Source organism: Oncorhynchus nerka, linkage group LG18 (assembly GCF_034236695.1).
Source record: "Oncorhynchus nerka isolate Pitt River linkage group LG18, Oner_Uvic_2.0, whole genome shotgun sequence".
NCBI lineage: Eukaryota > Metazoa > Chordata > Actinopteri > Salmoniformes > Salmonidae > Oncorhynchus > Oncorhynchus nerka.
Genome location: NC_088413.1, coordinates 81,487,096 through 81,501,951, shown reverse-complemented (window position 1 = coordinate 81,501,951; position 14,856 = coordinate 81,487,096). Strand labels below are relative to the sequence as shown.

Sequence of the window (14,856 nt, the reverse complement as noted above, 5' to 3'; positions counted from 1 at the left end):
ACATCAGGCCAAAACACATAGAAACAGACAAACTAGACATGCAACATAGAATGCCCACCCAGCTCACGTCCTGACCAACACTAAAACAAGGAAAACACATACGAACGATGATCAGACCGTGACAATGAGTAGGTGTGTCCAAACTTTTGACTGGTACTGTATATTCACATAACCAAATAATTAACTAAAACACACAATAAAGGTCTATAGTAGCCTCAACAACACTCTCTGGGGTAGTGCCATGGTGTAGCCGGAGGACAGTTGGTTTCCGTCCTCCCGTTGGTACATTGACTTCAACAGAAAACTTAGGAGACTCATTTTTCTTACTCCCTTCCATAGACTTACACAGTAATTATGATGACTTCCAGTGGACGTCCTCCAACCTATCAGAGCTCTTGCAGCATGAACTGTCGTTAGCTGACGTTAGCTAATATGGTGACAATGATGTAGGCTGTGTGTAGCGGTCATGGTATGAAGGTTTGGCTTTGAAAGTTTGTTTCTGTCCACAAGCCAAGGGAAAAGGTGAAACGAGACTGCTATGAAAGTGAACTGCGTGGATGATTAGGGATGTATTCATTCCGACAATTCTGTTAAAAACGTTTCATAAACGGAAGGAAGCAGAACGAAACGGGGATAAACGTATCTGCATTTGTCCAATAGAAACTCTTGTTTGCAACTGTTGGACTAATGATTACACCCTAGATCAGCTAGATGCAGGCTGATCCAGGACACCACCCGATGTTACAGGAAGGCCATAAAGATCATCAAGGACAACAACCACCTGAGCCACTGCCTGTTCACCCCGCTATCATCCAGAAGGTGAGGTCAGTACAGGTGCATCAAAGCTGGGACCGAGAGACTGAAAAACAGCTTCTATCTCAAGGCCATCAGACTGTTAAACAGCCACCACTAACATTGAGTGGCTGCTGCCAACACACTGACTCAACTCCAGCCACTTTAATAATGGGAATTGATGGGAAATGATGTCAAATATATCACTAGCCACTTTAAACAATGCTACCTAATATAATGTTTACATACCCTACATTATTCACCTCATATGTATATGTATATACTGTACTCTATATCATCTACTGCATCCTTATGTAATACATGTATCACTAGCCACTTTAACTATGCCACTTTGTTTACATACTCATCTCATATGTATATACTGCACTCAATACCATCTACTGTATCTTGCCTATGCCGCTCTGTACCATCACTCATTCATATATCTTTATGTACATATTCTTTATCCCCTTACACTTGTGTCTATAAGACAGTCGTTTTGGAATTGTTAGCTAGATTACTTGTTGGTTATTACTGCATTGTCGGAACTAGAAGCACAAGCATTTCGCTACACTCCCATTAACATCTGCTAACCATGTGTATGTGACAAATACAATTTGATTTGATTTGAGTGTGCAAGGAGTTATTGAATGTGTCACTATCTGTCATCTTGATGATGCCAATTTGTCTCTCGAACATTATAAACTTCCATTCGCAGGCTAGGTTGTAGCAACCTCATGCTGGGTATAGTGAACATTTTATGTAGTAGCCAAAAACCTATCGATGTTACATTGAGCCGGGTGAATGGAATATGAATGACAGCCATCCGATATGCTGCTATAGAGATAAACCCATGATTATTAGGTCATAATAATCGTCCTCCCTAATCTTAAACGGCACCAACCGCCACTGGTGTACGGTGACGTTTTTAGGCTCCTTTACTCCAATATTGGGCTGGGCCGTGACTAGTTAACACAGCCACAAAGTCGTCAACCCCACCTATTTCTAAAATGTGATATTAAACCCACCTTTATAACCTTATGCATAACCTTATGCCTAACCCTAACCTTAAATTAAAACCAAAAAGCATCTCCCCCCCATACATTTTGTACGATTTAGCCATTTTTGACATTGTGGCTGTGGTAAATAGTGGGAACCCCTACGTGCCTTTTGTTTACACGCTTATCTGCCCTCTCATTGGCTAGAATGGTCCCACCTGATCTTTCCCCCTTCTGCCTGCCTTTTCCATCATTGTTAGAGTCGCTACTAGACTATCTGATTTTTTTAATGGATCGTCTGGGGTGTCGCCTTTCTAACAAAGACAGTACAGCCACTGAGTTTCGTATTTGATACAGGTTTAGAGTAGTGGCTGTACGCTTGCAGGATAGTCCATAGCTCCAATTATTTTTTGTTGTTGATAGTGATGTTGTGTTTCCATAAGTGGGTGAATTGGTCTAATTTAACATGTACGATAAAGCCTCATCCCTTAGCTACATTGTACAATTCAAATAAGCGTTTTGTTTTGGGTGACTACAGCGCCAGCGATAGAACGCTAAAATAGAGACATTGTAATTGAGCGTGGCGTTAAAGCGTATAACCCGCCCAGCCGCCTTCAGATATGTCATTATATTTAGAAACAGTGCATTGTAAAACAAATGACACACAAGCTCGCCTTTCGGTGAGCTCAGGCCATCATTATATTGACATCGCATCATTGTGGCTATATCGTTTTAAAAAACATGTAAACAAAAACGACATAGCTTTTTGGTTTTAATTTAAGGTTAGGCATAAGGTTAGCAGTGTGGTTAGGTTTAACATCAGATGTTAAGAAAATAATTGTAGAAACGTACATCGTTTACCCATAATTATGACTTTGTAACTGTGGTAATTAGTGACGGCCAAGCGCCATGGAGGGCATCATCTACTACTACTTACACTGAGTGTACAAAACATTAAGAACACCTGCTCTTTCCATAACAGACTGACCAGGTGAAAACTATGATTTCTTATTGATGTCACTTGTTAAATCCACTTCAATCAGCGTAGATGAAGGGGAGGAGACACCTGAAACCCCACCTCTTTAAGGAATACCTAGGATAGGATAAAGTAATCCTTCTCACCCCCCCCTTAAAAGACTTAGATGCACTATTGTAAAGTGGCTGTTCCACTGGATGTCATAAGGTGAAAGCACCAATTTGTAAGTCGCTCTGGATAAGAGCGTCTGCTAAATGACTTAAATGTAATGTAAATGTAAATGTAAATAATATTTTTTTAAACCTTGAGAGAATTGATACATGGATTGTGTATGTGTGCCATTCAGAGGGTGAATGAGCAACACAACATTTTTAAGTGCCTTTGAACGGGGTATGGTTTCAGGTGCCAGGCAGCAGGCGCACCGTTTTGTGTCAAGAACTGCAACGCTGCTGGTCATTTTAGCATGGGCAGTGCAATTGAGGGTTTCTGACATTTTCCCACCATTTTAAAGTAGTCAAAGTTGTCAACTAGGTGGGTATTGCCGTGGGCTGTAGCTTCAATTGAGCTGCCCATGCTGTCACAGACGCTATAATGGCACAGATATAAAGATGGGTCCTCTACTTATCTCTAGTGTCCCACCCAGTTGACTACTTCAAAATGGTGAAAGTCCTCAATGGCTCTGCCCATGCTAAAACAGGCTTTTGGGCACTAGAGTCCTCTATCTATCTCTATGGCCCGAGTGGCCATACAAATGTGTTATACATTGTCCAATATTGGCTAATAGTAGGCTAGGCCTTTTCTTAAACTTAAAGAATTGGGTATGGGAAGGGGGAGTTTTCCCCAAACCAAACTGGCAACCATTAGAAAGCTCATCATCAGACTTGAGTTTCTTTATCATACTATAGGCTATTAATGTTGTGCAAGGTATATATTCACCATAAACCTAAGCTTACTCAAATCTGGGAAACAATTATTTTATTATTATGGTTGCCAGGTTGGGTAAATCTCCTATTTGGGAGTTATTTTATGTTATGAGTGAACAGCATTATTTTAACATTTATTTTAAATACCCTATTGGAATGAAAGGGTCTCACACTTGATAAATGGGATCATGCACCCTCATCACATTAATATTTGATTAACCATCTCATTCAGTGCCACTTATTTTATCAGGAGCCTGTCGCTATGACAACGAGCGGAAGGCGTGGTTTGCCAGCTCTACTATAGTATCTCGAGCTCCTCTTGGCATCACGCTCCCAACACCACCCGGTGCAGATATCACACATTGTAAGAAAGGAGAGGGGGAATGGCAGAAAAGGACAACAAGAAAGAAAATGTAAGTAACCTAGTCTGGTTTTCCCTATTGCTTTGGTTGGATTACACTTTCATTTTAGATGGACGTATATTGTCATTTCGTTATTTTTCAAATGAGATTATTAGGTTATCACAAAACAACTGAATGCAACTGTTTTTTTCTTATTCACACAATTACATTATATTGAATAAGAATGAAATCCATCTACCCGAATGGAATAATTGGTAGCAGTAATAGTGCATACTGAATTGTAGCCTGTTGTTTAGTGCTAAAGTTCGCCTGGAGCATTCTTAGAATTCTGAAAATCAATCATCAATTAAGACTGATCAGCTATTTCACTTATTTCATAGAACCCCCACCTTCCAATCGATAAAGAAACAATGTATTGTCAACGGCGGCTGTCATTCAGCTAACCAATGTGGTGATATCTAAGAATAATATTATGTATATGTTGCATGTAGCCTTATTTCCAGCCACTACGTTTCAGGAGGAATATGTCGGGACAATAAAAGGTGGGCTGCGGCCCACGATGAGACTGGTTGTCATGGGTATTGTTAACAAGAAGCCTCAGAGGTTGGTAAACAGACACCTGCTTTCAATGTCTCTTCTGTAGCCTAAGGAAATGAATTGTTTAATTTACCGTTTTAAATCTGAGTGTGACGTGAGTGAATGAATGGACCGTCTGCGTTTGACATTTGCAAGTCCACTGCCAAGGCAGGCACAGAGACAATGGGAGGATTGTGCAGCGCATCACACCGTGTAGTTGAGTTGAGATCAGGAGGGATTGAAGATACTGCTATATCGAGATCCTATAGCTCTGGGCAATTTCAGAATACTGCAAGAGAAAATAAATATCTAAGAGTGCAAATTGTAGAATATAATTCCATTGTAAAAGCTTTTGAGCTTTCTAGTTTAGCAACCATGCAACAGGATTTTAACTCTCTTTCTTCACATCTTTCTTCACTCTCTTTTGTCGTCAAGGAATATTTCTCTAATTGACTAATGTATTGTTTAATTCAATACGTGGGAAAAAATGTCAGATCCCATGAAGTGTTCGGTGAGCTGACCTCTCTGCTAGGAGCTCTGTGCGGAGATAAGATCATTTATCCCCTATTTGTCTATGGGATGGAGTGGATGACGAAGAATATAAAACCATCTAATCAGTTCTAATGTTTGTATTTTAAAGTCACTATAGTGTTTTGATCCTTTGTGGCCTGCCCTGAAATTACTTTCCTCTGTAAATGATTCAGCCCTATCTGATTACGGTAGCCTGGTACTGTACTCACAGCTTGTGGTAATGTCAAATAGACAGACGATGTCACTATTGTATCTCTCTGTAGCTGCCTTTTGTTTGGCTGTTTTTTTTTTAATTATCAACATCAAATAATTTGTGGTTAACAATTAAGTTACCTTACTGTGATTGTTTTCTTTGCAAAGAGCCATTTCTCAAGCAATAATTTAGCTTTTAAGACTGTCTGGGAGTGGCCTGAGTGGGGAGGGAAAAACTGAAAACTAGCTGTTATTGGCAGAGAGGTTTGGAACTCTCTTTCTTATTGGTCTATTAACTAATTTACTGTGGTGATGTCACCAGGCAGGCCAAAACTCCATCCCAACAAAACAGGTTGAAACGTCATGCAGTCTTTTTAAACAGCTCTTACATATAAATAGCATTATTTTTATATATATATATATTTATTTATATATATATATAATTTTCACAATTTCACAGTGTTATTTTACAACCTCATAGTGTGGGTAATAAATATATATAACACAGGAATATCACGTGTTTTGACAGAATGGTTTTTTGACTGGGTCTCTAAATCAACAATGTTTAGATTTGTTTGCCTAGAATTCAACATCTGCACCACTGTTTATTCTGCCTAGCATGGTGGTGTCCCTGTCCAGTGATCCAGTGGAAGAGGACTTTGAGGGAGACGTGGGTTTGCAGGTAAAGGTCAACTTCCTGGCTAAAGCTGTGCAGAGGAACGCCCGTCTGGCTGGGAACTGGGGGACATCAGAGAACACCTTGTCATTCTTCCCCTTTGCTGTCGGGGAGCCTTTCAAGGTATAACGCCTACTACACTCATAGGGACGGTACATTTATCAATATAGGGGACCCTTTCAAGGTATAACGCCTACTACACTCATAGGGACGGTACATTTATCAATATAGGGGACCCTTTCAAGGTATAACGCCTACTACACTCATAGGGACGGTACATTTATCAATATAGGGGACCCTTTCAAGGTATAACGCCTACTACACTCTCATAGGGACGGTACATTTATCAATATAGGGGACCCTTTCAAGGTATAACGCCTACTACACTCATAGGGACGGTACATTTATCAATATAGGGGACCCTTTCAAGGCCTACTACACTCATAGGGACGGTATAACGCCTACTACACTCATAGGGACGGTACATTTATCAATATAGGGGACCCTTTCAAGGTATAACGCCTACTACACTCATAGGGACGGTACATTTATCAATATAGGGGACCCTTTCAAGGTATAACGCCTACTACACTCATAGGGACGCCAATACTACACTCATAGGGACGGTACATTTATCAATATAGGGACCCTTTCAAGGTATAACGCCTACTACACTCATAGGGACGGTACATTTATCAATATAGGGGACCCTTTCAAGGTATAACGCCTACTACACTCATAGGGACGGTACATTTATCAATATAGGGGACCCTTTCAAGGTATAACGCCTACTACACTCATAGGGACGGTACATTTATCAATATAGGGGACCCTTTCAAGGTATAACGCCTACTACACTCATAGGGACGGTACATTTATCAATATAGGGGACCCTTTCAAGGTATAACGCCTACTACACTCATAGGGACGGTACATTTATCAATATAGGGGACCCTTTCAAGGTATAACGCCTACTACACTCATAGGGACGGTACATTTATCAATATAGGGGACCCTTTCAGGGGACCCTTTCAAGGTATAACGCCTTTCACTACACTCATAGGGACGGTACATTTATCAATATAGGGGACCCTTTCAAGGTATAACGCCTACTACACTCATAGGGACGGTATTTATCATTTATCAATATAGGGGACCCTTTATCAAGGTTTCATAACGCCTACTACACTCATAGGGACGGTACATTTATCAATATAGGGGACCCTTTCAAGGTATAACGCCTACTACACTCATAGGGACGGTACATTTATCAATATAGGGGACCCTTTCAAGGTATAACGCCTACTACACTCATAGGGACGGTACATTTATCAATATAGGGGACCCTTTCAAGGTATAACGCCTACTACACTCATAGGGACGGTACATTTATCAATATAGGGGACCCTTTCAAGGTATAACGCCTACTACACTCATAGGGACGGTACATTTATCAATATAGGGGACCCTTTCAAGGTATAACGCCTACTACACTCATAGGGACGGTACATTTATCAATATAGGGGACCCTTTCAAGGTATAACGCCTACTACACTCATAGGGACGGTACATTTATCAATATAGGGGACCCTTTCAAGGTATAACGCCTACTACACTCATAGGGACGGTACATTTATCAATATAGGGGACCCTTTCAAGGTATAACGCCTACTACACTCATAGGGACATTTATCAATATTTATCAATATAGGGACCCTTTCAATATAGGGACCCTTTCATAACGCCTACTACACTCATAGGGACGGTACATTTATCAATATAGGGGACCCTTTCAAGGTATAACGCCTACTACACTCATAGGGACGGTACATTTATCAATATAGGGGACCCTTTCAAGGTATAACGCCTACTACACTCATAGGGACGGTACATTTATCAATATAGGGACCCTTTCAAGGTATAACGCCTACTACACTCATAGGGACGGTACATTTATCAATATAGGGGACCCTTTCAAGGTATAACGCCTACTACACTCATAGGGACGGTACATTTATCAATATAGGGGACCCTTTCAAGGTATAACGCCTACTACACTCATAGGGACGGTACATTTATCAATATAGGGGACCCTTTCAAGGTATAACGCCTACTACACTCATAGGGACGGTACATTTATCAATATAGGGGACCCTTTCAAGGTATAACGCCTACTACACTCATAGGGACGGTACATTTATCAATATAGGGGACCCTTTCAAGGTATAACGCCTACTACACTCATAGGGACGGTACATTTATCAATATAGGGGACCCTTTCAAGGTATAACGCCTACTACACTCATAGGGACGGTACATTTATCAATATAGGGGACCCTTTCAAGGTATAACGCCTACTACACTCATAGGGACGGTACATTTATCAATATAGGGACCCTTTCAAGGTATAACGCCTACTACACTCATAGGGACGGTACATTTATCAATATAGGGGACCCTTTCAAGGTATAACGCCTACTACACTCATAGGGACGGTACATTTATCAATATAGGGGACCCTTTCAAGGTATAACGCCTACTACACTCATAGGGACGGTACATTTATCAATATAGGGGACCCTTTCAAGGTATAACGCCTACTACACTCATAGGGACGGTACATTTATCAATATAGGGGACCCTTTCAAGGTATAACGCCTACTACACTCATAGGGACGGTACATTTATCAATATAGGGGACCCTTTCAAGGTATAACGCCTACTACACTCATAGGGACGGTACATTTATCAATATAGGGGACCCTTTCAAGGTATAACGCCTACTACACTCATAGGGACGGTACATTTATCAATATAGGGGACCCTTTCAAGGTATAACGCCTACTACACTCATAGGGACGGTACATTTATCAATATAGGGGACCCTTTCAAGGTATAACGCCTACTACACTCATAGGGACGGTACATTTATCAATATAGGGGACCCTTTCAAGGTATAACGCCTACTACACTCATAGGGACGGTACATTTATCAATATAGGGGACCCTTTCAAGGTATAACGCCTACTACACTCATAGGGACGGTACATTTATCAATATAGGGGACCCTTTCAAGGTATAACGCCTACTACACTCATAGGGACGGTACATTTATCAATATAGGGGACCCTTTCAAGGTATAACGCCTACTACACTCATAGGGACGGTACATTTATCAATATAGGGGACCCTTTCAAGGTATAACGCCTACTACACTCATAGGGACGGTACATTTATCAATATAGGGGACCCTTTCAAGGTATAACGCCTACTACACTCATAGGGACGGTACATTTATCAATATAGGGGACCCTTTCAAGGTATAACGCCTACTACACTCATAGGGACGGTACATTTATCAATATAGGGGACCCTTTCAAGGTATAACGCCTACTACACTCATAGGGACGGGGACCCTTTCAAGGTATAACGCATTTATCAATCAATAGGGGACCCTTTCAAGGTATAACGCCTACTACACTCATAGGGACGGTACATTTATCAATATAGGGGACCCTTTCAAGGTATAACGCCTACTACACTCATAGGGACGGTACATTTATCAATATAGGGGACCCTTTCAAGGTATAACGCCTACTACACTCATAGGGACGGTACATTTATCAATATAGGGGACCCTTTCAAGGTATAACGCCTACTACACTCATAGGGACGGTACATTTATCAATATAGGGGACCCTTTCAAGGTATAACGCCTACTACACTCATAGGGACGGTACATTTATCAATATAGGGGACCCTTTCAAGGTATAACGCCTACTACACTCATAGGGACGGTACATTTATCAATATAGGGGACCCTTTCAAGGTATAACGCCTACTACACTCATAGGGACGGTACATTTATCAATATAGGGGACCCTTTCAAGGTATAACGCCTACTACACTCATAGGGACGGTACATTTATCAATATAGGGACCCTTTCAAGGTATAACGCCTACTACACTCATAGGGACGGTACATTTATCAATATAGGGGACCCTTTCAAGGTATAACGCCTACTACACTCATAGGGACGGTACATTTATCAATATAGGGGACCCTTTCAAGGTATAACGCCTACTACACTCATAGGGACGGTACATTTATCAATATAGGGGACCCTTTCAAGGTATAACGCCTACTACACTCATAGGGACGGGGACGGTACATTTATCAATATAGGGGACCCTTTCAAGGTATAACGCCTACTACACTCATAGGGACGGTACATTTATCAATATAGGGGACCCTTTCAAGGTATAACGCCTACTACACTCATAGGGGACCCTTTCAAGGTATAACGCCTACTACACTCATAGGGACGGTACATTTATCAATATAGGGGACCCTTTCATTTATCAATATAGGGGACCCTTTCAAGGTATAACGCCTACTACACTCATAGGGACGGTACATTTATCAATATAGGGGACCCTTTCAAGGTATAACGCCTACTACACTCATAGGGACGGTACATTTATCAATATAGGGGACCCTTTCAAGGTATAACGCCTACTACACTCATAGGGACGGTACATTTATCAATATAGGGGACCCTTTCAAGGTATAACGCCTACTACACTCATAGGGACGGTACATTTATCAATATAGGGGACCCTTTCAAGGTATAACGCCTACTACACTCATAGGGACGGTACATTTATCAATATAGGGGACCCTTTCAAGGTATAACGCCTACTACACTCATAGGGACGGTACATTTATCAATATAGGGGACCCTTTTTATCAAGGTATAACGCCTACTACACTCATAGGGACGGTACATTTATCAATATAGGGGACCCTTTCAAGGTATAACGCCCTACTACACTCATAGGGACGGTACATTTATCAATATAGGGGACCCTTTCAAGGTATAACGCCTACTACACTCATAGGGACGGTACATTTATCAATATAGGGGACCCTTTCAAGGTATAACGCCTACTACACTCATAGGGACGGTACATTTATCAATATAGGGACCCTTTCAAGGTATAACGCCTACTACACTCATAGGGACGGTACATTTATCAATATAGGGGACCCTTTCAAGGTATAACGCCTACTACACTCATAGGGACGGTACATTTATCAATATAGGGACCCTTTCAAGGTATAACGCCTACTACACTCATAGGGACGGTACATTTATCAATATAGGGGACCCTTTCAAGGTATAACGCCTACTACACTCATAGGGACGGTACATTTATCAATATAGGGACCCTTTCAAGGTATAACGCCTACTACACTCATAGGGACGGTACATTTATCAATATAGGGGACCCACTTTTATCAAGGGGACCCTTTCATAACGCCTACTACACTCATAGGGACGGTACATTTATCAATATAGGGGACCCTTTCAAGGTATAACGCCTACTACACTCATAGGGACGGCCTACTACACTACATTTATCAATATAGGGGACCCTTTCAAGGTATAACGCCTACTACACTCATAGGGACGGTACATTTATCAATATAGGGGACCCTTTCAAGGTATAACGCCTACTACACTCATAGGGACGGTACATTTATCAATATAGGGGACCCTTTCAAGGTATAACGCCTACTACACTCATAGGGACGGTACATTTATCAATATAGGGGACCCTTTCAAGGTATAACGCCTACTACACTCATAGGGACGGTACATTTATCAATATAGGGGACCCTTTCAAGGTATAACGCCTACTACACTCATAGGGACGGTACATTTATCAATATAGGGGACCCTTTCAAGGTATAACGCCTACTACACTCATAGGGACGGTACATTTATCAATATAGGGGACCCTTTCAAGGTATAACGCCTACTACACTCATAGGGACGGTACATTTATCAATATAGGGGACCCTTTCAAGGTATAACGCCTACTACACTCATAGGGACGGTACATTTATCAATATAGGGGACCCTTTCAAGGTATAACGCCTACTACACTCATAGGGACGGTACATTTATCAATATAGGGACCCTTTCAAGGTATAACGCCTACTACACTCATAGGGACGGTACATTTATCAATATAGGGACCCTTTCAAGGTATAACGCCTACTACACTCATAGGGACGGTACATTTATCAATATAGGGGACCCTTTCAAGGTATAACGCCTACTACACTCATAGGGACGGGGACCCTTTCACATTTATCAATTTATAGGGGACCCTTTCAAGGTATAACGCCTACTACACTCATAGGGACGGTACATTTATCAATATAGGGGACCCTTTCAAGGTATAACGCCTACTACACTCATAGGGACGGTACATTTATCAATATAGGGGACCCTTTCAAGGTATAACGCCTACTACACTCATAGGGACGGTACATTTATCAATATAGGGACCCTTTCAAGGTATAACGCCTACTACACTCATAGGGACGGTACATTTATCAATATAGGGGACCCTTTCAAGGTATAACGCCTACTACACTCATAGGGACGGTACATTTATCAATATAGGGGACCCTTTCAAGGTATAACGCCTACTACACTCATAGGGACGGTACATTTATCAATATAGGGACCCTTTCAAGGTATAACGCCTACTACACTCATAGGGACGGTACATTTATCAATATAGGGGACCCTTTCAAGGTATAACGCCTACTACACTCATAGGGACGGTACATTTATCAATATAGGGGACCCTTTCAAGGTATAACGCCTACTACACTCATAGGGACGGTACATTTATCAATATAGGGGACCCTTTCAAGGTATAACGCCTACTACACTCATAGGGACGGTACATTTATCAATATAGGGGACCCTTTCAAGGTATAACGCCCTTTCAAGGTACACTACACTCATAGGGACGGTACATTTATCAATATAGGGGACCCTTTCAAGGTATAACGCCTACTACACTCATAGGGACGGTACATTTATCAATATAGGGGACCCTTTCAAGGTATAACGCCTACTACACTCATAGGGACGGTACATTTATCAATATAGGGGACCCTTTCAAGGTATAACGCCTACTACACTCATAGGGACGGTACATTTATCAATATAGGGGACCCTTTCAAGGTATAACGCCTACTACACTCATAGGGACGGTACATTTATCAATATAGGGGACCCTTTCAAGGTATAACGCCTACTTATCAATAGGGACGACATTTATCAATATAGGGACCTTTCAAGGTATAACGCCTACTACACTCATAGGGACGGTACATTTATCAATATAGGGACCCTTTCAAGGTATAACGCCTACTACACTCATAGGGACGGTACATTTATCAATATAGGGGACCCTTTCAAGGTATAACGCCTACTACACTCATAGGGACGGTACATTTATCAATATAGGGGACCCTTTCAAGGTATAACGCCTACTACACTCATAGGGACGGTACATTTATCAATATAGGGGACCCTTTCAAGGTATAACGCCTACTACACTCATAGGGACGGTACATTTATCAATATAGGGGACCCTTTCAAGGTATAACGCCTACTACACTCATAGGGACGGTACATTTATCAATATAGGGGACCCTTTCAAGGTATAACGCCTACTACACTCATAGGGACGGTACATTTATCAATATAGGGGACCCTTTCAAGGTATAACGCCTACTACACTCATAGGGACGGTACATTTATCAATATAGGGGACCCTTTCAAGGTATAACGCCTACTACACTCATAGGGACGGTACATTTATCAATATAGGGGACCCTTTCAAGGTATAACGCCTACTACACTCATAGGGACGGTACATTTATCAATATAGGGGACCCTTTCAAGGTATAACGCCTACTACACTCATAGGGACGGTACATTTATCAATATAGGGGACCCTTTATCAAGGTATAACGCCTACTACACTCATAGGGACGGTACATTTATCAATATAGGGGACCCTTTCAAGGTATAACGCCTACTACACTCATAGGGACGGTACATTTATCAATATAGGGACCCTTTCAAGGTATAACGCCTACTACACTCATAGGGACGGTACATTTATCAATATAGGGGACCCTTTCAAGGTATAACGCCTACTACACTCATAGGGACGGTACATTTATCAATATAGGGGACCCTTTCAAGGTATAACGCCTACTACACTCATAGGGACGGTACATTTATCAATATAGGGGACCCTTTCAAGGTATAACGCCTACTACACTCATAGGGACGGTACATTTATCAATATAGGGGACCCTTTCAAGGTATAACGCCTACTACACTCATAGGGACGGTACATTTATCAATATAGGGGACCCTTTCAAGGTATAACGCCTACTACACTCATAGGGACGGTACATTTATCAATATAGGGGACCCTTTCAAGGTATAACGCCTACTACACTCATAGGGACGGTACATTTATCAATATAGGGGACCCTTTCAAGGTATAACGCCTACTACACTCATAGGGACGGTACATTTATCAATATAGGGGACCCTTTCAAGGTATAACGCCTACTACACTCATAGGGACGGTACATTTATCAATATAGGGGACCCTTTCAAGGTATAACGCCTACTACACTCATAGGGACGGTACATTTATCAATATAGGGGACCCTTTCAAGGTATAACGCCTACTACACTCATAGGGACGGTACATTTATCAATATAGGGGACCCTTTCAAGGTATAACGCCTACTACACTCATAGGGACGGTTTCATTTATCAACTATAGGGACCCTTTCAAGGTATAACGCCTACTACACTCATAGGGACGGTACATTTATCAATATAGGGGACCCTTTCAAGGTATAACGCCTACTACACTCATAGGGACGGTACATTTATCAATATAGGGGACCCTTTCAAGGTATAACGCCTAC

General features: G+C 41.5%; 1 protein-coding gene across 2 annotated transcripts in view; it reads left to right on the top strand.

Annotated features, from left to right (window-relative positions):
- Positions 1-4,015: 4,015 nt before the first annotated feature.
- Positions 4,016-14,856, top strand: part of si:ch211-10a23.2 (Galectin-related protein A-like) — a 15,471-nt gene continuing 4,630 nt past the window's right edge. Inside the window, exons 1-3 of one of the 2 annotated variants that reach the window (XM_029660711.2) lie at positions 4,016-4,102; positions 4,569-4,654; positions 5,969-6,149. In XM_029660711.2, coding sequence (XP_029516571.1) covers positions 4,073-4,102; positions 4,569-4,654; positions 5,969-6,149 — 297 coding nt within the window. In that variant the 5' untranslated portion in view covers positions 4,016-4,072. Of the gene's footprint in view, positions 4,103-4,542; positions 4,655-5,968; positions 6,150-14,856 lie in introns of both variants that reach the window. The other variant, XM_029660712.2, reaches the window with a different exon arrangement.